Genomic DNA, 22500 nt, shown 5'->3' on the forward strand with positions numbered 1-22500 from the left:
CTGACGCGTTCGATTTAACTCTTCAAATGCAAACAAAATGCAAACCCTTATTAATAAGGCTGTTTACCAGAATAAGAGTGTGTTTGTGTGTTTGTGTTTGTGTTTGTGTACCTGACTCTGCAGCTGCGACGCCTCCTTAGCGTGCAGCGTTTCCATGGTTTCAGGCAGCCGGTGGTACAGAGACGCCGACGCCTGCTTCCTGCTCGCCTCTTTGTATTTGGCCTGAAAGACATGAGTTCATCGGTCAGAGGCGGTTTTAAAAACCTGGAGGTCGTCCTTCCGGTCGGCGCCGCGTTACACAGATGTTCCCTGAACGCTGCAGTGAAACTATTGCGTGACCGAACTTCATCAAAAAAACTGGGTCAAATAAATAATATCAGATTTAACACATGTTAAAGTTAAAACCTCGTATGTGTGAAACTGTAGGGCTTTCATTTTGAAAAGTGTCAGTGACAGACACTCTTTATAGCTCCGCCCCCTGCTATTGTATTTATGTTAATTACCTTGTGAGCAGCCATTTGTGTCCAGCTTTCAGTGTGAGAGTCTCTGCTGTGTTTCTGTCCTCTGATATCTGAGTGTCTCACTGTGGGCGGAGCTTGAACCTCTGCTGTGTTTCTGTCCTCTGATCTCTGTGTGTCTCACTGTGGGCGGAGCTTGAACCTCTGCTGCACTAACACAGCATCGTTCTCTCGGACAGTTTGTAAAATAAATGAATAAAAAAAGTTGATAATCAACAAACTTCTGTAAAACACGAAGGTCTAAATCCTTTTTCAAGCTTCAAAATAATTTCCCATTTTAACGTTTCCCCGGCGATCCGGTGAAAGTCGGTGAGCTCGGTCTGTCGCACCTCGCTCTGCATGTCCGTCAGCTCTCTGGCGTGCTGCGTGTCCGGCGTGTCGGGCAGGACGGAGAACAGGTTGACGCTCAGCTCCTTCCTGCCGTCTTCTTTGTATTTGACCTGGCGGTGAAACCGAGAGGAGCGTTTCACTTTTTCATTCACTCCGCGTACATAAATGCAAATGTACGTTTTCCTCCATCAAATATTGAAACAACGAGAAGCTCTTTAATTGGTGGAGTCGTACCTCGCTGAGCATCTCCGTCTGCTGCCTGGCGAACTCGGTGTCGTTGGTTTGGGGCATCAGGCGGTAAAGACTGGAGGCGTCTGGCTGTCGGTACTGGAGCTGCAGGAAACAAGCGTTCAGTCAGTCGGATCTGATGAAGGTCACGAAACAACAATGAAGTGTTTTCCTTCCTCCTGTTGGCTTTTAAAAATAAATTAGACAGAGTTTGAAATCCATCTTAAAAGTATTCAAATCTTAACTCCCACGTGGATGAAATATCTAAATATGTATCTGAAAATTACAAAAAAAGACAAGAAATATTTCTCTCGTTGACTTCACTAATTCAACGAGTATAACTTCTTCTTCTGGTGTTTTTGGTTTTCTAGTTAGTTCTGGATGATGTAACAGGTTATTATGTATTCCCTCTGCTCATCGGGATAAATCCAAATCCAGATGGTTTGATAAGGTTTCATATCGTATAAAACACGAGTCACATGAACTGTTTTGTGTTGAGTCACCTGACTCTGCAGCTGCGAAGCTTCTTTAGCGTGCTGCGTTTCCAGAGTCTCCGGTAGAGTCGCGTACAGAGAGCTCGACGCTCCTTTCTTTCCTGCTTCTTTGTACTTCAGCTGAAAAACAAAAAACAACAAACAGAAGCAACTGTTTTAATCTGGTTTCACACATTCACCTCGACTTTCTTTGGCTTTGCTGATTTCTGCACACAAAAAAAGAAGAGATTTAGGAGTTAAAAAAAAGGTCAAACTTTTATTTTGAAGTGCTGTACTTTTACTTTGAAGGATTGTGCAGCCAACACATGAACACGTTTATTAAAGGCAGAAACATGTTGATTTCTCTTTCTCACCTCGCTCTGCTGCTCAGAAACACTTTTTACAAACTGCGTCTCGGCGGTTTCAGGGAGTTGAGAGTAGAAGCTCTGAGAGAGGCTCCGCCTCCCGTCCTCCGTGTACTTGTTCTGGAAGAGATGGACAGAAGAAAAAAAAACAAAGATGAAGTATTCAGTGTCCACTGAAGCCCAAAACGTCAGTTTGACCTTTTTCTGCCCTGAAACAAACAGAACTACAAACATGGCCTCCGTCTCGCTGACCTCAGATCAGATGCTGATGGTGCAGATCAGAAACAGCTGTTGGTCCTCCAACATCAGAGAGCATTGGAGTGCAGATGATTTATTATTATTTATTTATTATTTATCAAGCAGCGAGTGTTTATTTCATTCCTGCGTCTCTCCGACTGGATCTCACGAGGAGCTTAAACCGCAGTCAGAACCGCTTTCTGACGGTCCGGTGGGTTTCTATTTATACACCTGGAAACCTCAGACGAGGCGCCAGTCAACAGCTTAACCTGCCGGTCTAATATTAAACACCAGGTAGCCATGGCAACAGCAACGATGTGTCCTGCTGCACCGCAAGTTCATTTTCAACGCTATACGTATGATTTTTTTTTTTCATTCATTAAACAGCGAAGACGGAGTCTGAAAAATCTAACGTCACTGCAGCTGAGGAAGAAGACGAAGGAGGAGGAGGATGAGGAGGACAAAGAAAATGAAGATGAAGAAGAAGAAGGAGGAGGAGGAAGAAGGAGGAGGAGGAAGATGAAGAGGAAGGAGATGAAGATGAAGACCTCTGGTGCATATTAAATCTTCAGGAGCAGCCTCACATGATATTGTTTACGTCACCGTGAGGAGATTTTGGGAACTTCAACAGGTGTCCGAGTGACACATCCTGTTTGTATTTACCCGGCTCTGCATGTCAGTCATCTCTCTGGCGAAGCTGATCTCCGAGGTGTCGGGCAGAGACGAGTACAGCGAGCCGGACGCCGTCTTCCCGCTCTCCTTGTACTTGATCTGCAGAGATGAAAAAAAAACAAAAAAACAAACGGTTTCTACTTTTCTTCCGACACAACAACCGCCCGTCTTTCTAAGAGAATAAAATAAAAACAGGTTTACCTCGCTGAGCAGCTCGCCGGCCTCTTTGGCGTGCTGCGTCTCCATGGTGTGAGGCAGCAGCGAGTACAGGCTGCTGCTCGCCTCTCTCCTGCCGGCCTCCTTGTACTTAGTCTGAAAAGTTTCCAGACGAACACGAAAAGCTGAACATCGATTTCCTGCTAAAAAAACAACGTTTAAAAGCTGCTGGTGTGTTCGGAGCCCGCCGTGGTGCCGTACCTCGCTCTGCAGCGCCGACAGATGTTTGGCCAGCTGTGTCTCTGTGGTTTCTGCCAGCTGTTGGTACAAACTGCTCTGAATCTTCTGCTTCGCACCTTCTTTATACTTCACCTGCAGGACACGGAGGATCACATCTTCAGGAAAACAGGCTTTTACAGACATTTCCTGCATTTATCTCCACGCGTGATGAACGTTGAATACTTCGCTCTGCAGGTCGGACGCCTCTCGGGCGTGCTGGGTGTCGATGGTCTCCGGCAGCAGAGAGTACAGGTTGACGCTCATCTCCTTCTTGCCGTCCTCTTTGTACTTCACCTGTAAAACACCACAGATGTTTACATTGCCATCTGGAGCTTCTACAGTATTTCCTGTTTAGTTTTTTTTATTTCCTGTCCTTCCCGTCACCTCGCTGAGCAGCTCGGAGACTTTTCTGGCGCGCGCCGTCTCCAAGGTGTCCGGCAGCAGGTGGAACAAACTGGAGGAGGAACCGTTCTTCAGCGCCGACTTGTACTTCAGCTGCACGCAAACGGGAGCAACAGATGTTTATCCGACAAGAAGACGACGAGAGGACGTCAGAACATCGATATAACACTCTTCACGTTCAGTACGGCGTTCCACAGGGTTCAACACTCGGCCCACTTCTCTTTTATTTTTCATGCTTTAACTTTTTAGAGGTAAACAAAACTTTACACATCAGTACAGATAAAGTAGAGTAAAATGATATTATTATTATTATTATTATTATGTGTATTATGAGTTATTGAAGATGTGTTCTCACCTCACTCTGCAGCTCAGAAGCTTCTTTGGCATGCAGCGTCTCCAGAGTCTCCGGCAGAGTGGAGTACAGCGAGCGGGACACGTCCTGCTTTCCCTTTTTGTACTTTATCTGAAAATGAAGCCAACGAAACTTTTTAAAGATTTTTAAAGACTAAAATCTATTTATGATTACAGAACGACAGAAACGACAGAAACGTAAAAAAAAAAAAAAAAAAAAAAAAAAAAAGAACAAGAAAAGTGAGAAAAGTTCAAGTGTCCTTCCTGATCTGCAGTGAGAGAACTTTTGGAGTTTTCTTTCCTTTCCACTACAGACCAGCTGCTGTGAACATGCTGTTACCACCAGAAACCAACTCAGTTAAACATGATCATCAAGAAACCCGGCGTCCAGATGAGATCAAAGCGCTGGAACTCACCTCGCTCTGCAGCGCCGCCACGTTTTTAGCAAACTGCATGTCGGCGGTCTCCGGCAGCTGACTGTAGATGCTCTGAGAGCGACTCTTCTTCCCACTCTCTTTGTATTTACTCTGTTTGAATGTCCGAAAATCAAAACGACACCGAGAGTTACAGTTCGGCTTTAAAGATGAGCACTTCGGATGTAACAGATACGGAGGACTTACAAACACATCTATCAACAGCTAACTTTGGGTTTCTATTAATGGAAAAAGCTGACGTTGCAGCTTTTATGTGATGAAAACTTATTTTCGTCGTCACAGATCGACAGCGAGCCTCATCAGAGCCGACCGGATCGGTACGGCAGCCTGGGACGACCGATTCATGATGGAAACATCACAAACGACGAGCTCAGCTCTTTTTAAAAAAAATAAAAATTCAAAACACTAAAATCTGAATCATTTCATCTCTCTGTAATTTTGGCTTCTGGTCTTGTCATTTGATAAAAATTTTTTTATCTCACTTATTATTTAATTAGTGTCAGTTTTACTCCTTAAAAACGTCACTGAAAGGGAAGATGATGCTTGTTTACTCAGTCAGTTTTGGCGCGGCAATAAAACAGTCATCATTGTGGGGTTTCTAAATAATACTGTAATATTTTAGTCACTCTTTTTGTTTTTTTAAGATCATTTTTGAATTTGGTCGTTTTTTCTTTGCTAAAACAAAATGCAGAAAACAATCCTTGTTTTCTTTGATATGAACTTATTTCCTCACAACCAAGAGGAGCGTGCGACGGGTACAACAGACGTGACGTCTCCGGGTCAGAGGCAGCCGGTCGGTACCTCGCTCTGCATGTCGCTCATCTCCCGGGCGAAGCTGGTCTCCGACGTGTCGGGCAGACTGGAGTACAGCGAGCTGCACATCTCCTTCCTCCCGTTCTCCTTGTATTTGACCTGGTGACATTCACACGGACAGTTTGATTCCCGCCGTCGGAGCGTTAACCCTCCAACTCTCTGGACTCCGTCCAGAGACTCTCACCTCGCTGAGCAGCTGCGTGGTTTCTCTGGCGTGTTGCGTCTCCAGAGTCTCCGGCAGCAGAGAGTACAGGGAGGTGTTCGCCTCCTTCTTTCCAGCTTCTTTGTACTTCGCCTGCAGGTTGTTAAATAAAACGCTCAGTTGAGTGTTTTATAACATTTAAAAACTGGTTCTCCCTTTAAAAGCTGCTTGAATCAATAAATAAAGTCTCAACAGATGAAGTAAAAGAATCCATTTAATCGGCCTTGAAATTCTTCGTATTGCAGCTTTCACAAACTTTCTTCTTCTTCTTCGGTGTGATTATTTTCATAACTTTCTGTTTGTCTGAGTGTAAACGTGGTTCAGCCGAGTGTGCCGTACCTCGCTCTGCAGCGCCGACAGATGTTTGGCCAGCTGTGTCTCCGTGGTTTCTGCCAGCTGTTGGTACAAACTGCTCTGAATCTTCTGCTTCGCACCTTCTTTATACTTCACCTGCAGGACACGGAGGATCACATCTTCAGGAAAACAGGCTTTTACAGACATTTCCTGCATTTATCTCCACGCGTGATGAACGTTGAATACTTCGCTCTGCAGGTCGGACGCCTCTCGGGCGTGCTGGGTGTCGATGGTCTCCGGCAGCAGAGAGTACAGGTTGACGCTCATCTCCTTCTTGCCGTCCTCTTTGTACTTCACCTGTAAAACCGTCGGAACAAAACGTGAATCCGGACAGAAAGAGAAAAGTTGGCTGCATTGTTTTGCGGTGACGCCGATCTCGGGAGACTTCCTGTACCTCGCTGAGGAGCTCTGTCACTTCCCGGGCGCGAGCCGTGTCCAACGTCTCCGGCAGCAGAGAGTACAGACAGGAGCTGGAGCCTCTCTTCCCCGACTCTTTGTACCGCATCTGAACACCAAGACGCGTTTTCATTTCATTTCATAAAGACGGTGTTAAAAAAAAAGTGCAAATAAAAGATGTAAATCAGGTGTTCAGAAGCACAAACGTCCCTCAGCGCTTGGTCCTCACCTCGCTCTGCAGCTCGGCGACGCTCTTAGCGAACTGAGTGTCGGCAGTTTGAGGGAGCTGAGAGTAGAAGCTCTGGGAGAGGCTCCTCCGGCCCTCCTTGTATTTACTCTGAAGGAGCAGGAACAACGCAGGTTATTCATTTCATGTCTGGATGCGAAGTTTGGAAACATCTTTGTGTCATTTCGTTGAAGCTGTGTTTTATATTTCAGTCTTTAAAACTCTTAAATTCACTGATTGATTGACTGAAATCTATCAACAAATACAAAATCACAACTTCTCTGATGTAACCAGGTGTGTGTGGACGTTTCAGTGTGTTTTAAATGTGTGTGTGTGTGTGTGTGTGTGTGTGTGTGTGTGTGTGTGTGTGTGTGTGTGTGTGTGTGTTACCTCGCTCTGCATCTCCGTCATCTCCCGGGCGAACTGGATCTCCGCCGTGTCGGGCAGCTGTGAGTACAGAGAGGACGGAGCTCCTCGGACCAGCGTCTTGGGCCGGTAGTTGACCTGCAGGACTCAGAAGATTAAAGTTCATGATCTCTGAGGTGTTTGTGCCTCAAATCATCTTTGTTCTTGCAGGTTTGTGCAGCTGAGTGTGGTCCTCAGTGTGTGTGTGTGTGTGTGTGTGTGTGTGTGTGTGTGTGTGTGTGTGTGTGTGTGTACCTCGCTCTGCATCTCCGTCATCTCTCGGGCGAACTGGATCTCCGGGGTTTCCGGGAGCTGTGAGTACAGAGAAATGGACGCCTTCCTCTTCCCGTCCTCTTTGTACTTTTTCTGAAACAGATGGAATCATGGGAGCTCAGTTTAATCAGACCTGCTGCGTTGAACGAGCTCCTCTGATGAAACCGGCTGAAACAGGGCGGCTGTGTTAAAGGTGTGATGTGTTGATGAGCACCTCGCTCTGAAGCTCCTGCACCGTCCTGGCCAGCTGCATCTCGCTGGTTTCAGGAAGCTGAGAGTACAAACTGACGCTCATCTCCTTCCTGCTCTCCTCCTTGTACTTGTTCTGAGGAGCACAAACCGTTCAACGTGTTCCATCATCCCTTTACATGGTTGGATATTCATGTGTATTCATCCATCCATCATCCATCCCCCCCTCCCCTCACCTCACTCTGTATCTCCGTCAGCTCTTTAACAAACTGGGTTTCTGTGGTTTCAGGCAGCAGAGAATAAAGAGAGGAGGAAAACGCCGCCTTCACGTTTCCTTTATATTTAATCTGAAAAACACACACACACACACACACACACACACACACACACACACACACACACACACAGAGGACATGATCACAGCGCTCTAGAACCAATCAGAATAGTCAGTCATCGGTCTACAGGTTGGATCACCTGGCTCTGCAGCTCCGATGCCTCTCTGGCGTGTTGCGTCTCCGGCGTCTCGGCCAGGACGGAGTACAGAGACAGAGACGCCTCCTTCCTGCCCTCCTCCTTGTACTTGGACTGGAAACACATTTCACAAACACAGTTGTTTACAGGAATGTATGACGTTGCTGAGGGTCCTCACAGGTATAGAAGAACAACATGACCTCTGACCTCGGATATGACGGCGCTGATGTTCTTGGCGTGGATGAGTTCGGCTCCGGGAACAAACAGACTCTGACCCTTCATCTTCTCAAAGTCCTCCTTATACTTCACCTGCAGGGACGAGGACACACAAGTGTGTGTCAGTGTGTGTCAGTGTGTGTGTGTGTGTGTGTGTGTGTGTGTGTGTGTGTGTTGTGTCTTTATATTAAAAAGCTGAAGAACCCAGGAGACAAATGAAGTGAATCCACAGATGACAATTTAATCTGTGAGAGGAAAACACAATAAAAGGTTTTTAATGGTGTTAAAAGTTCAGAGGGACAAAATAAATAAAGAGAAAAATCTGAATCCAAACAGTTTCCTGAACTCGGAGATGAAGCAGCATTTACTGGAGCCTTTTAGTGTTCTACACTCCAGCTGCTTTCCTCCTGTAAAGCGGTTCATGTTTCCATGGTAACAGCAGCATCTTTGATTGGCACATCCACCTCGTAGGTTTTGGGGTGAGCGCAGAGTTTCACCACGGAAACAAACAAAAAAGAAACGCGAGAGAAATCAGGTTTGGTGCGACGCGAAGGTCACCGAGGTCACAACTGTGACGGTGATGTCATCGTTAAAGACGACAGCAGCCGGAGGGTTTTCATGAAGTGGGCCGAGTCGCTCGATGAGTCACTCCGACGCTGCGAACTCCTGAGCTGCAGAGTTTGAGTCACGTTGGAGGAATCGATATTTCTCCCCCCCGCCACGACACTCAGCCTCATTCACTCAGAGATGTTCGCTCCAAACTGCAGCAGTCGAACAGCAGGGGTCCCTTCGAGCCCAACAAAGGCTGGATCTTTGGTGGGACGTTACCAACGGCAACGCGGCGGCTTCACGTCAGAGGAGGAAAAAAAGATGAGGACGCGCCGCAGTCAGAGTTCAGTGTTTGATTCAAGCCGGTTCGTTACGGTGAAATACCTCCAACACCGTTCGACCCCCAGACAGGAAACTTTCTGACGACTTTCCTTTTCAAATATTCAATTCTCACTCAAATATAACATCGATTATTTATTTTTTTATATGGCACTATCGCCCATTTTCACCGTAGCTTGGTTGTAATGCATCACTCCCGTCAGAAGGTGGCAGTAATGCGCCTCACAGCTGTTAATCTAAACAACATGAGGAACGGTCGATTAATACGATTAGATTAGTACGATTAGATTAATACGATTAGATTAATACGGTTAGATTAGTACGATTAGATTAACTCACCTCTGGCAAAATCCATCACATAACAATAACACTGTTGACTGTGTTTCTTGGTTGTTTGTATATAATATATATAGATATATACTGTACTGTATATACTGTATATACTTTGCATTTTATATTTTATATTTATATTATATATATTTTACTGCTATTTAATTGCTTTTCTATTGTTCTATTATTATCGTATTGCTTCTGTATGCTGCTGTAGCGAAAAAAAATTCCCCTCGGGGATTAATAAAGTAACTACCTAACCTACCTAACCTAACCTAATACGATTAGATTAATACGATTAGATTAGTACGATTAGATTAATACAATTAGATTAATACGATTAGATTAATACAATTAGATTAATACGATTAGATTAATACAATTAGATTAATACGATTAGATTAGTACGGAGTCCATTGAAAGAAATACAAAAAAATCGTACCCAAGGATTACTAAATCGTGAACATGAAGTAGAATCTCTTTTGCACAATTTAGTAATTCGTTCCCACGTTTTAATTCATTTGTGCGCACAAGATAAATTTAGCCTCGATTTAATATTTCATTCAAGCGATTTCCCTTCTTTTGATTGGTTCTCTGTGAAGTTCGGTTTCAGACTTTCATTTCCCGCTCAGGATAAAAATCATTTAGTTTCAGCTGTAAATCCAGGACTGAACTCACGTCGCTGGCCAGCAGGCTGCATCTCCTGTTGAACGCCGGGTCCGGCAGCGGCGGCTTCACGTCAGAGGCGGCCTGAAAAAAACACACATGATGCGTATATGAGAATCAGTGTGACATCATCAGACACACAGCGGCTTTCGCTGCATGTTGTGTGTCGGTATTTTTAATGTTAATATAATTTGAAGGACAGATACAGGAGATCATTCCTGCCCACTGCAATAAGACATCAATAACACCGTTGCACGCCAGTTTAATTTAATATTATTCTATTTTTATTTGTATATAATGTGCATTTTTACATGTTTTAAGTTTAATATTTTTTTATTACCTCTATTTTTATTGTCATTTTTATTGCTTTACCCTGTCCATGCTGCTGTAGTCTATCTATCTATCTATCTATCTATCTATCTATCTATCTATCTATCTATCTATCTATCTATCTATCTATCTATCTCATGCCATAAAGATGAGACCTCCGTCTTCATGCTCTTGCAGGACATTAAAGAACAACAACAGCCAACTGAACAACCGGTGAGTCAATGAGGAGAAACGATCTCTATTAATCCCTCGTCTCTCTGAACAGAACGAGTTCAGCCCGAAAAAAAGAAAAAAAAGAACCCTCCGCTATCAAAGGCTAATAATGGCACATTTTCATTTGTAGTCGCACTAATCCTCTCTAAGCTCTCCTAAAAACCTGCAGCACCAGTCGACGGCCCGCATCAAGGTCACCGCAGAGACGCAGCCAGAGCTGCAACCTGCCGCCTCATCAAAGAGCGGCGAAGTCCTGGGAGGCGTGACGCAGCACGTTCAACGAAGGGGGGTGGGGGGGTTCTCACGTCAAGTACAGTTCAGCTGGAAATAAATTTGTGTTTGTTGTATTCAGCCAAAGATGGGAAAGAGCTGATTCGTCTCTGAGGAGCTTCAGATGGTCATAAAAAAAACTTCTTTATAATTTAATAATGTGACTAATTCATTTTTTTTCTTATTTCATCTTCAGTTTCCAAAAATGATTGATTTCATCTCAGAGAGAAGACTTTAATTACCTGCTTCTTCACGAGTTTACTCCACCTGAACATATTTCACAGGTCCGTGCTGATTGGCTGATTTCACTTCCTGATTTTAAGCGTTAATCGGATCATTAACTCTGTTTCTGATGAAGGAAGTCGAACTTTCTCACCTCTGACTCCCAAACTTCCAGCAACCTCTTCGCTCTCGTCTCCTCGTCTTCCTCGTCCTCGTCTCCTCCCTCCGTCCCTCCGTCTTCATCCTCCGTTACGACGTCCTCCTCTTCGTCCGTCTGTCCCGTAGTCATGGAAACGGCGGCGGTGACTGATGCGACCGTGGAGGACTCTTCTTCTGCTTCCTTTCCCTCCACCGGAGTGGCTGCAGCCTCCTCTTCCTCCACGTCGGTCACCTCTGAGGTCACAAGGACAAAACAACAATAAAACAAACAAACTGGACCACCGAGAACATTAAAACAAGGAACGGTAAACAAGTTTATAATGTCTTTTCTTAAAGGAGTTCACAGAATATTGTTCAAACCGCCGTCAGATAAACGTCTGTATTTTAAACCTGGTGTCTGGTGAGACAGAGGAATTCACACTGAGCATGCTCTGTGGGCGGAGCCTGTGCACCGGAGACGTCTCGCTAACTTCCGGTTTAGCTCTGTGCTAACCTGAATGAAGACAAAAAAAATTCAGTAGTGCAGCTTTCGTGATTGTTTTTTGGACCAAATGGATCAAATTCTGCGTCACAGATCCAGCCCCTGGCTCCTCCCCCAGCTCATCCAAATATGGTCACTTCCTGCTCCAGATGGCGATGACCAACTGGCAATATAAATCAGTCACTTATCTTAACAGCTCCTTCTTTCCTGAGTGTATATGCGAACATACAAAAATATCATTGAGAGTTTGTCAAATCCAAAAGTTAGAAAGATTTAGAGTTAGAAATCCGTCGGCAGGTTTTTATCCCTCTGAGTCTCGGTTGCCGTGACTACACGTCAAGGTCACCTTCACAGCTTCACCGCTCGCTGCCATGAACTTTCTGACTCCGTGTCCTTTAAGGTCAGAGGTCACCTCCAGACATTGCTTCAGCTCCTCTCCGTCGTTCACTCACCTTGTCCGATCTGTTGTCTCTCCATGTCTTGGTTCGGTTTCACACTTTCAACTCTCCAAAATGTTTCTGGATGATCGATGCTTCTCGATCACTTCTCGGTATTTCCGGTGTCGCTTGTTTCTGCTCCTGGACGTCTCCGTGTCTTCGATGGCCTCTCGGGATCTTCGTCGACCTCCCGGCTTCTCGTTTAACTGAAGATATGAAGCTGCAGGCGTCTGAACCGCTCTGTCCAACGTCTTCTTGGACTCTGTTTCGTTGGGGAACCTCTTATCGCTTTGAACGTCTACATTTAGCCCTCTACTCAGGACCTTATCGCCTCCGTGCGCTTCATCTCCACCACACTGCCAGTTCTGGGCATCGTGTGTGTGTCTGTGTGTGTTTAAGTGTGTGTGTGTTTGTTTGAGTTCAGAGTGTCGTACACTGAAAGGAATGTACCGTTTGATTGGCAGGTGTGTCGCGTGCTGGCCAGGCTCCGCCCACATATCACCCACAGCTTCAGTTTTCATTTTTGCTGTGATCACAGTATGGAATACCACTCTGAAGGGCAAGCCAATCAGTGACCAGTGGGCGTGGCTAATTCTGCGTTCAAATGGGAACGCAACATGCGAATTCGTGGTTGGCGTTCAAGTCATAAAAACAGCGTTGCTAGCCAACAACAACGTGGGGGGCGTCTAGAAGCCACAGACGCTAACATAGAGGGAATGTAATGCACAGGAAGAAAAGATGATTTAAACATTTTCCTCAGATGCAGAATATTATCTAAGTTACGAAGACAAACTCTACATGACTAAAACTACAACATATTAACTTAACATCCAACCAAAATATGAACTTCCATGACCTCTGACCTTTCTGTAAACATCAGCAAAACACGTGACAACTCATCAAGCAAATTTGTGGGATAACTTTGTTTTATAAGACGTTTCTGAAAAACCTGCGAGGATTTGTGGTAAAATAATAAACTGTATCCTAAAATTAAGATAATTTGATTAATTACTGATAATATTTTTATACTGTACAAACACTAAAACTACTAAAGTACTTCTAAATGCATTAATTCTTCATCTCTGTTTCATCGATCACTTCGACCGAATATTTCCCGACAGTGAACGTAAATGATTTTCCAGTCGGAGCCTCGGAGGCAGCGGGTCGGCTGGCAGCGGGATCCCGGTGTCAGATGGTTGTTGAGGTAAACAGGGTCTGAGCCAAACGACCATCTGCTGCTAAACCGCTCGACAGCAACAACAACGGGTCCACTTATCACCGATAGCTCCGCATCATCTGCATAATGGAGCACGTGATGAACGAAATTCAAACATGAACGATTGTTCAAAATAACACGACAACAACTGCAGATGATCTGAATCTAAGTTAAGTAAGAATCTTAGCAGAAACCAACGGTGACGTCAACCGTCGGTTCGTGAGCTGCCGTTCCTGAAGCCTTGAGTTTTGTCTTTATTATTTATTTTATATTTCTTTATATTTGGACGAGCGGGGGGGGGGGGGGGGCAGTGGATCTAACTCGATCTGATTGGGAACCTGTGGAAACTCTTGTGCCCCGCCCACCTACAGCAGAAACATCCCCTCAAAATACCTTTCAGGTCTAATATCTAATTATTAGTGGAAATATTTTCAGATGGACCTCCAGAAAACTAATAAGAAGGAGCGACTTTAGTGAATGACTCCATGATGACTTGTGGAAAACATTTATTGACTTCACATTTGATGAGAAGTTGAATGGGAGTCTACGGAGGGTTTTTTTGGAGCCGACCTCTAGTGGCTCTTGGTGGTATTGCAGCTTAAGGGAGTTTAACTGTTGTGTGAATCGAATTCAGAATACAGACTCAACCTGGTTCATCCTTAACTGCTCAAACAGTGACTAATAAAATCCAAACCATAACCTCCTAAACGACCACAAAGCTGAAACGTTCTTTAATAAAAACTGAAGAGTAAAACCTGCTGAACGGGAGGATTTCTATCATTAATAATCAGATTTCAGTAACAAAACGATACATTTTTCTTCCCACATTAAGACGACCTTTTCAAAAACCGAACACAGGATAAATACAGAGGCATCAGTTACCATGACGACCGTCACGTGACTGGATAAAGTTGGCGAAGCAAGATGTACTGTTGACACTAGCTTCTGTTCCAGGCTTTCTTTCAAAATGTTATCTTCGGGGCATTTTCTGTTTTATGATCGCTCCGACTGTCCTCAGCAAACTGCAGAAACTCCTCCACAACATTTATCCTTCTGTTTGATCCATCTCACAGAAACACACCAATAAAACAAACAAAAAAAAAAGATCCACTCTGCACAAATAATTCATCACACAACACGTGAGCGGTTAAATGGCCCGAATGACAGCTGAGTCCTGGCGGGGATTTTATATTAAAAGAAGAAGCGTCGTCGCCGACCACGAGCTCACATCTCGGTAATGAATTCTGAAACACAAAGCGTCTCCTGGGAAAACTCCCCGTGATCTCGTCCTGATGTGAACCGGCTTCACCGCCAGCCGCAATAACACCAATTCCACTTTTTCTCACTGAGATACTGTTTTTCACTGCAGATGCACCCGAATCCAGACGATATCCCCGACATCAGAATCTGTTTGACAGCAGGAGCCGTCGTATTAGTTTGCAGACTGTGATGCTGAATGCTCAGTGATCCGACTGAATGTCTTTTATCGGTCACTAAACAGTCTGCAGGGAGAGATGAACGTGTCCCTCTGCTGCTCCTCAGGGTTCAAGACACTTCGTCACAGTTTAAAAACACGCCTACAAGTTTCAACCACGAGGGCCTTCATCAGGGCAAATCAGAAATGTAGTCATGTGATCAACATACAGACCAACAAGTCACCTGATAAACGTCCAGCAGAGGAAACCACACATCACTAGCTGTAACCTGACTGCACCACAGACCTGTCAATCAAACAGACACGCCCCCAAAAACAGGTCTTCTTGAATCTTCTTTTCTAATGAATGAGGGATTATTTTCAGATGGACCTCCAGAAAACTAATAAGAAGGAGTGACTTTAGCTAACAACACCGAGATAACTGATGGACACATTTTATTCACTTTGGATTTGATGAGAGAAGTTGAATGGGAGTCTATGGAGCCGGAGGCTTTTTGGAGCCAACCTCTAGTGGCACTCGCTGGTATTGCAGCTGAAGACACTTCTGGATCGGAACCATTTTACAGACCTGAAGCTACGAATTCTTTTATATAGTCTATGTTTACATCATGTAAAATCAGAAGTTCTAAATACATCCTTAGTTGTCTGCTGTTGCCCTCTGGTGGAATCCTCCGGTAACACACAGCCGTCCAACTACGCAAAACTGTAGAAGCATAAACTTCTGTTCCAGTTAAAGATTTGTTAGTTTGAGCATCTCAGCAGAAGAAAGCTCACGAGAGGCTCCCTATCCTCTTCTTCCTCTCCCTTTCCTCTTCCTCTTCCCCCTCCTCCCCCTCCTCCCTCTCCTCTTCCTCCACCTCCCCTCCTCTTCCTCCCTCTGCCTCTCCCCAGCAGGTCAACCTTGAAAGAGCTGAGTAATAAAGTAGAGCTGTGTGGGCTGTTGAATGTCAGAGGGAGGCGGTGTGTGTGTGTGTGTGTGTGTGTGTGTGTGTGTGTGTGTGTGTGTGTGTGTGTGTGTGTGTGTGTGTGTGTGTGTGTGTGTGTGTCTTAATTAACAGCGAGCAAATGAGGAGGGAGAAAATTTGTGGTGTATCAGCGCGGCGGAATAACGCGATCACTCGGTCAGGTAAACAGGGTGGGAGGGGTGAGAGGGGAGGGGGAGGGGGAGGGGGGTGACAACAAATCAACTGAAGATGGTTTCACTGGGTTTTTCTCAGGAGATGTGAGCAGCGTGTTTCACGGAGGAAGGACATCTCAGGGTTGATTATTGTATCTTATGTCCCATATTTTAAAATGAATGTTCAGTTAAACTGTTTCAGATTGAAATGTAGAATAATTTCTACGTTATAAATGAGGTCAATTTTGGTGCTTTTTTGTGGTGGCTGAACCTTTATTACAAACAAAAATGTCTGGTTTTTTAATACATTTTTTATTTTATTATTATTATATTTTAGACCACTATTGCTTCCATATTATTATTATTATTATTATTATTATTATTACTATTATTATTATTGTCTCATTTGGTTAAAATCTTGCTTGTTAATATCCATGTTGTTATTATTATAATCAGAAATGTAAATATATTATTATTTATTTATTATTATATTATTAATATAATATAACCAACCTCACCAAATACAATTAGTTTCCATATTGTGCATCTTTTTTTATTGGTAGTTTCTTATTTATTTTCATGTATATAAATAAATGTATTTTTAGTTTTTGTGTTTTTCCTTCATGTTGTTTTGTCTACACTGTATTGTTTGTGTTCTGACACTCGCTAATAACAACAAACAAAAACATTCACTAACAATATTTCCTCATTAAAAAGAAAACCTGATATGTTTCATACACAAAAATAATTTATATGATTTCTGTTTGTAAAAGCAAAGTCTGAAAACCAATAAAAACAGTTTGAAGGAACACATTACCTGCTGAGGGTCATCGGGACACGCGTCGAGCATCTGTTTACACACACATACACACACACATACACACACACACACACACACATACACACACACATACACACACATACACACACACATACACACACACATACACACACACACACACACACACACACACACACACACACACACACACATACACACACTCACTCACACACACACTCTCACACACACACACACACATACACACACACATACACACACACACACACACACACACACGCTCACACACACACGCTCACACACACACACACACACACACACACACACACATACACACACACATACACACACTCACTCACACACACACTCTCTCTCACACACACACACACACACACACATACATACACACACACAAACATACACACACACACACACACACACACACACATACACACACACACACACACACACTCACACACACTCTCACACACATACCCTCACATATACACACACACACACATACACACACACACACACACACACACACACACACACATACACACACACACCCTCACACACACTCACACACACTCTCACACACACACGCAAAAGTTAATTAACAGAATGACTGAACGTCCTCAGTAGAAATACACAGAATAAAAAAACTCACTTACGCTGAAGCTGTTCTTCAAACCGCCGACGTCGTCGATGTCGGAGGGCTCCATGATGTCCACAGTGTGTGTGTGTGTGTGTGTGTGTGTGTGTGTGTGTGTGTGTGTGTGTGTGTGTGTGTGTGTGTGTGTGTGTGTGCTCACTGACCAAAGTGAACCCTTGTATATAACTCACATGCTTCACATCACATTCACACAGTCGGATCTATAAACACCAGGACATACAGGAACATGGTGTGTGTGTGTGTGTGTGTGTGTGTGTGTGTGTGTGTGTGTGTGTGTGTGTGTGTGTGTGTGTGTGTGTGTGTGTGTGTGTGCGTACGTTGCTGATCTGCTCCTGAGTCTTCCTGAGTCTCTGCATCTCCGGGGTGTCGGAGACGATGCTGAAGCCTCGACCTTTACTCTCCTCGAAGTCCTTCTTGTATTTCACCTGCAGGCGAGATGAACACATGAAACCACGTTAAAGGAACAAACCGCCTCAAAAAACAGATTCGAGGAGACGGACCACAATGCATTGCAGCTACAGCAGAACCACAGAGAGGCGGGCGATGGAACTAATTAACGGGGTAGCTCAGTCGGGAGCTCGCGACACAACGATATCTGAAGGTGTTTTTTACCTTTGAATGTGCCCACGCAGCAGAAATAATGAGCTCAGCATTCAGACAGTCGACTTCACACCGCCGGAGAAGAAGTGTAAACGGTCCGAACAGCGACGTGAAGAACACAGAGGCTTTTATTTCTGACTGCACAAGTTAAAGTGACATTATGTCTCATGAGCCACGGAGGTTACTTCAAGTCCAGGTGTTGTGATGATGGAGATCACCTGACCGACCGACGCAGTATTTAACCTCAAGACTTCCTGAGCGCCGCGGAGGTTCTTCAATTTATTCTAATTTGTATTATTTCTACTCTCTTATATGTCAGGAAACTTCTTTTATGTCTGCTTTTGGGTTCGAGACAAAGAGAGTGTTCCTGAACGCAGCACGGCGACGCACACGGAGCAGCAGGATCAATAACCTTCATCAGGAAGTGTTCAGAGTTCATCATCATCACTGAGTTCACCACGTTAACGTGACCGCTGGTACGTGAACATTAGTGACGTCACCATGGAAACCTGAAACTGGAGCAGAGAAACCAGATTTTGGGTCAAATTTTTTGAAGAACAGAAAATCTTCAACACGACGGCTCACAGCCGAGTGTTCCTGAGCCCAGGCAGTGATTTCCACCACAGAATCAGGGCTGTAAACGGTCAACAGAGACCCTTGAAATGCTTCAGAAAGTCTACGGCGATGAAGCGAGCGGCCGGCGGCCAGTCGCGACTCCGATCTCGACCTTCAGAGGAAACACTGCAACTCGTTTAGACGTGATGTCGTCCTGCTGGTGTCGATCCGTCATCGGTAACGGCCCATCGCAGTTACATAAGACTGTAAAACTGCAGAAATATGACTCACACTGTCAGAGGGTGAGCGTGTGTGAGCGTGTGTGTGTGTGTGTGTGAGCGTGTGTGAGCGTGTGTGTGTGTGTGTGTGTGAGCGTGTGTGAGCGTGTGTGAGCGTGTGTGAGCGTGTGTGTGAGCGTGTGTGTGCGTGTGTGTGAGCGTGTGTGCGTGCTTGGATATCCTGCTCTCACACTGATTATCCTGCTTCTCTATATAACAAAGCAGATTAAATCCCCACTCATCAGTCCGACGCTCTCCACTGAGCTAATGAGCTGAACAGACACACACACACACACACACACACACACACACACACACACACACACACACACACATACCTGGGAAAGGTGGAATAAAGTGTGGTATTTTGGTACACTGATGATTCCAGACATCAGCTCTGACGAATGAAGAGTTTATAAACCGTCTGATCACATGAAAAATGCTGGACGGCTTCACTTCACTTCTATTAATGTTCAATTAATAATTAATTATGACCTGATTGTAATTCAGAAGGTGAAAAGCTGCAAACTGAAGAATGGATTATAAAATACGAGCTCTGTTGAGGTGAGAATCAAACACATCTTACACAAAACCAGTTATTTAGGAATCTTAAGAATATTTAAGAAATGGACCTTATTTTAGTTACATTATTAAATATAAATTATTCGATTAGTAATAATGCATTCAGGCAGATTTGGGTTTAGTTTGCCGGTTTTTGGGACTTTTATTTTGAAAAGGAAACCTGATGGACATTTTATAAACTTCATGGAGTCGGTCAGACGTTTCCATCGCCTCAGATACAAACAGTCAGTGCAGGACGAATGTTATGATGTCATGACCAGGTCACATGATCACGTCCTCTGTGCAGAAGTGGGTCAGTGCTGAACAAATGGGGGGTTTCCCACGTATGTATGTAACGTATGTGCACCGTGTCGCTGTCTGTTAGACAGAGCGCTAATATAAAGAGAGGGGGGAGGGCCGGGGAGGGAGTCGAAGAGGAGGGGGAGTTTGATGGACACTCCAGAGATCACGAGGGAAAAGGAGACATAAAAAGATGAGAGGAATCTGCACGGAAACATTTAAAGTGTTCACGTCCTCAGTGATGTGAAGATTCTGTCCGTCACCATCTTTCTAGTTCGGAGCAAGAAGTGATCAAATGAATCTTCTTTTCTAATGAATGAGGGATTATTTTCAGATGGACCTCCAGAAAACTAATAAGAAGGAGTGACTTTAGCTAACAACACCGAGATAACTGATGGACACATTTTATTCACTTTGGATTTGATGACAGAAGTTGAATGGGAGTCTATGGAGCCGGAGGCTTTTTGGAGACGACCTCTAGTGGCACTCGCTGGTATTGCAGCTGAAGACACTTCTGGATCAGAACCATTTTACAGACCTGAAGACACGAACTCTTTTAGAAACAGTCTGTGGATAAAACGCATCTGTGGAAGTGCCTTAAGCTGCAATACCACCGAGTGAATGTTGTTGTTCCTGAATATGTTCGATGCTGCAGGAGAACATCGACCTTGAAATGTAAAAACAACAGCCAATGACAAGAGACAATGACTTGAACGCAGAGGAAGGAGATTTGTTTGCCTGTTTTAAAACGCTGAGGATGGAAAAGATGATAAAGATCAAAATAATTGAAAGACATAAGTTTCATGGAGAATATTTAGGAGACCAGGACCGAATATATAAATAAACGTGTGCTGTGTGAAGATGATGAAGCAGGAACACAAACACGTATCCACGACACACAGCGTGTCCAATCCTGCAGACTGCTGGGTGGACATCTGTCACACACACACACACACACACACACACACACACACACGGGATGGGGACATATGGCTCGGTCGCTGGTCTCCTCTCGTGTCCTTTCCATCAGTCTGTGTGTCAGTAAATCAGCGCGGTGACTCATCGTGTCTTCGGGAGGGGCCGAACTGTCGGAGCGCTCGTTTTCACCTCCGTGTGGTGCCACAGGGGCGGAGACAACGACCGTGCCGGACACCACGCTGAGCTGCGACGAATGTTGAGAGGGAGCATCGATCCTGTGCGGTGTCGGCGGTGGAGTCCCGACTCTCTGGATTCATAATCGCTCTCACTTGTTGGTCTTTTATCTGAATGTTGCACAAACTTTGAATCCAGTTTACAGAAGATAAACAAACGTTTAAAGGATTTTGCCGTTTTCAGGGTTTGCGATCAGAAATGTTTTGATTTTTGCAACGACCTCTTCTTCAAACTTGAAATGTAATTTACAGATTCAGCAGAAATAGTAATCAGCAGAAATTACAAGTTATGGGGAAAAAAATTAAGATTTATTTTTTATACATATATATATATATATATGTATATATATTACTCTAAATTACTGCTGAAGAGTGAATCTGTGGAGACTTCCTGTTATAATAACCCTGCTGAAATATTTGACCTGTAATGTGTTTTTCTTTCTGTATTGAACTTATAGAACCATCACGGTGTGTGTGTGTGTGTGTGTGTGTGTGTGTGTGTGTGTGTGTGTGTGTGTGTGTGTGTGTGTGTGTGTGTGTGTGTGTGTGTGTTGACCTGGCTCTGCAGCTCGCTCTGCTGTCTCAGCCTCAGGTTCTCCGGTGTGTCGGCCACGATGGTGAAGGACGTCTTGGGGTAATGTCTGAGGAGAGAGAATCACACCTGAAACTGAGTCCCGAGAAAGAAAAAAAAAGGAAACGTTTCCTCTTTCTGATCATCAGATTTTTCTGACTCTGCGGCCTTTTTAAAAAAAAAAAAAAACTTTGAACGATGAAGACTGAAAAATGTGGGAGTCAAAGAGGCGCCAGGACGCTGACATTAACGGGAACAATGAGCCGCTCAGAGCTGCTCACGCTAAAAATATCACTCCTCGTGTCACTCCACCTTCTGGTCTCCTGATGAAACTCTGAACACACGGGAGGGAAACAACACACCGACGCAACACACACCGAAACACCCTGAACAACAACACACGTCACACTTCAACCAGCTGCAGAGACAGCTGACTTCAAATGAAATAAAAACAAGGTGAGAATTATTTTTTTTTTAAAATAGTTCCTGTAAATAAAGTAAAATAGTTCTGTCCCGCAGGGGTCAGGGGTCAAGGGTCAGAGGTCAGGGGTCAGAGGTCAGAGGTCATAAACAACAGGTTGATTTTGATTAAGAAAAAACAACGAGCTACAGGGAGAGAAATATCAAACATGGACACGTGATTCGTCAGCTGTGTTTGCAGAAAGTCTGTGTTCATGTCGGAGGAGGTGAAGCGGTCTGAATTCAACCTCGTGATTATAATAATGACGACAGTCTCGGCTCCCCGTCGGTCCGCTCACGTCTGAGACTGTTAACAGCTGATTATGTGATGGTAAACAGTCATCATCATCATCATCATCATCATCATCGTCATCATCATCTCCACCGTCAGTGAGTCTGAAGCAACAAACATCTCCTCACCGACCTCTGTGTGTGTGTGTGTGTGTGTGTGTGTGTGTGTGTGTGTGTGTGTGTGTGTGTGTGACACTGAAACACGGTGAGTCACCGCTGGCCACGACATCATCAGTAGAAACTTAATAAAGCCTTAAAGGCTCCGTGAGGAATTCAGACCACCAGCAGCACCGTGTTTCATGGTGCACACACACACACACACACACACACACACACACACACACACACACACACACACACACACACACACACACACACACACACACACACACAACACACATGTTTAGCAACAAGAAGTTTTCACATGGGAATCTACACTCAACGTTCCAAAACCACACGTGTCCCAAAATAAAATACATGTTGCGCAATCACACGTGTGTATGTG

General features: G+C 44.4%; 1 protein-coding gene across 5 annotated transcripts in view; it reads right to left on the bottom strand.

Moving 5' to 3' along the window:
* Window positions 1-22500, bottom strand: part of LOC138193875 (LIM zinc-binding domain-containing Nebulette-like) — a 56108-nt gene that overhangs the window by 20794 nt on the left and 12814 nt on the right. For 2 of the 5 annotated variants that reach the window (XM_069142163.1, XM_069142162.1), the window contains exons 3-4: window positions 21231-21315; window positions 17547-17654 (exon numbers count right to left, since the gene is read on the bottom strand). In XM_069142163.1, the coding sequence (XP_068998264.1) occupies window positions 17547-17654; window positions 21231-21315 (193 nt within the window). Of the gene's footprint in view, window positions 1-111; window positions 223-847; window positions 959-1082; window positions 1182-1579; window positions 1691-1923; window positions 2035-2814; window positions 2923-3024; window positions 3136-3240; window positions 3352-3441; window positions 3553-3642; window positions 3754-4015; window positions 4124-4427; window positions 4539-5246; window positions 5358-5442; window positions 5554-5799; window positions 5911-6000; window positions 6112-6208; window positions 6320-6439; window positions 6548-6826; window positions 6941-7096; window positions 7208-7328; window positions 7440-7539; window positions 7651-7777; window positions 7889-7981; window positions 8084-9886; window positions 9959-11063; window positions 16129-16571; window positions 17655-21230; window positions 21316-22500 lie in introns of those variants that run through there. The other 3 variants (XM_069142160.1, XM_069142161.1, XM_069142159.1) reach the window with 3 other exon arrangements.

The sequence above is a fragment of the Embiotoca jacksoni genome, unplaced genomic scaffold (assembly GCF_022577435.1).
Source record: "Embiotoca jacksoni isolate LCO1_2020_lvr unplaced genomic scaffold, fEmbJac1.0.p SCAF_98, whole genome shotgun sequence".
NCBI classification, from domain to species: domain Eukaryota; kingdom Metazoa; phylum Chordata; class Actinopteri; family Embiotocidae; genus Embiotoca; species Embiotoca jacksoni.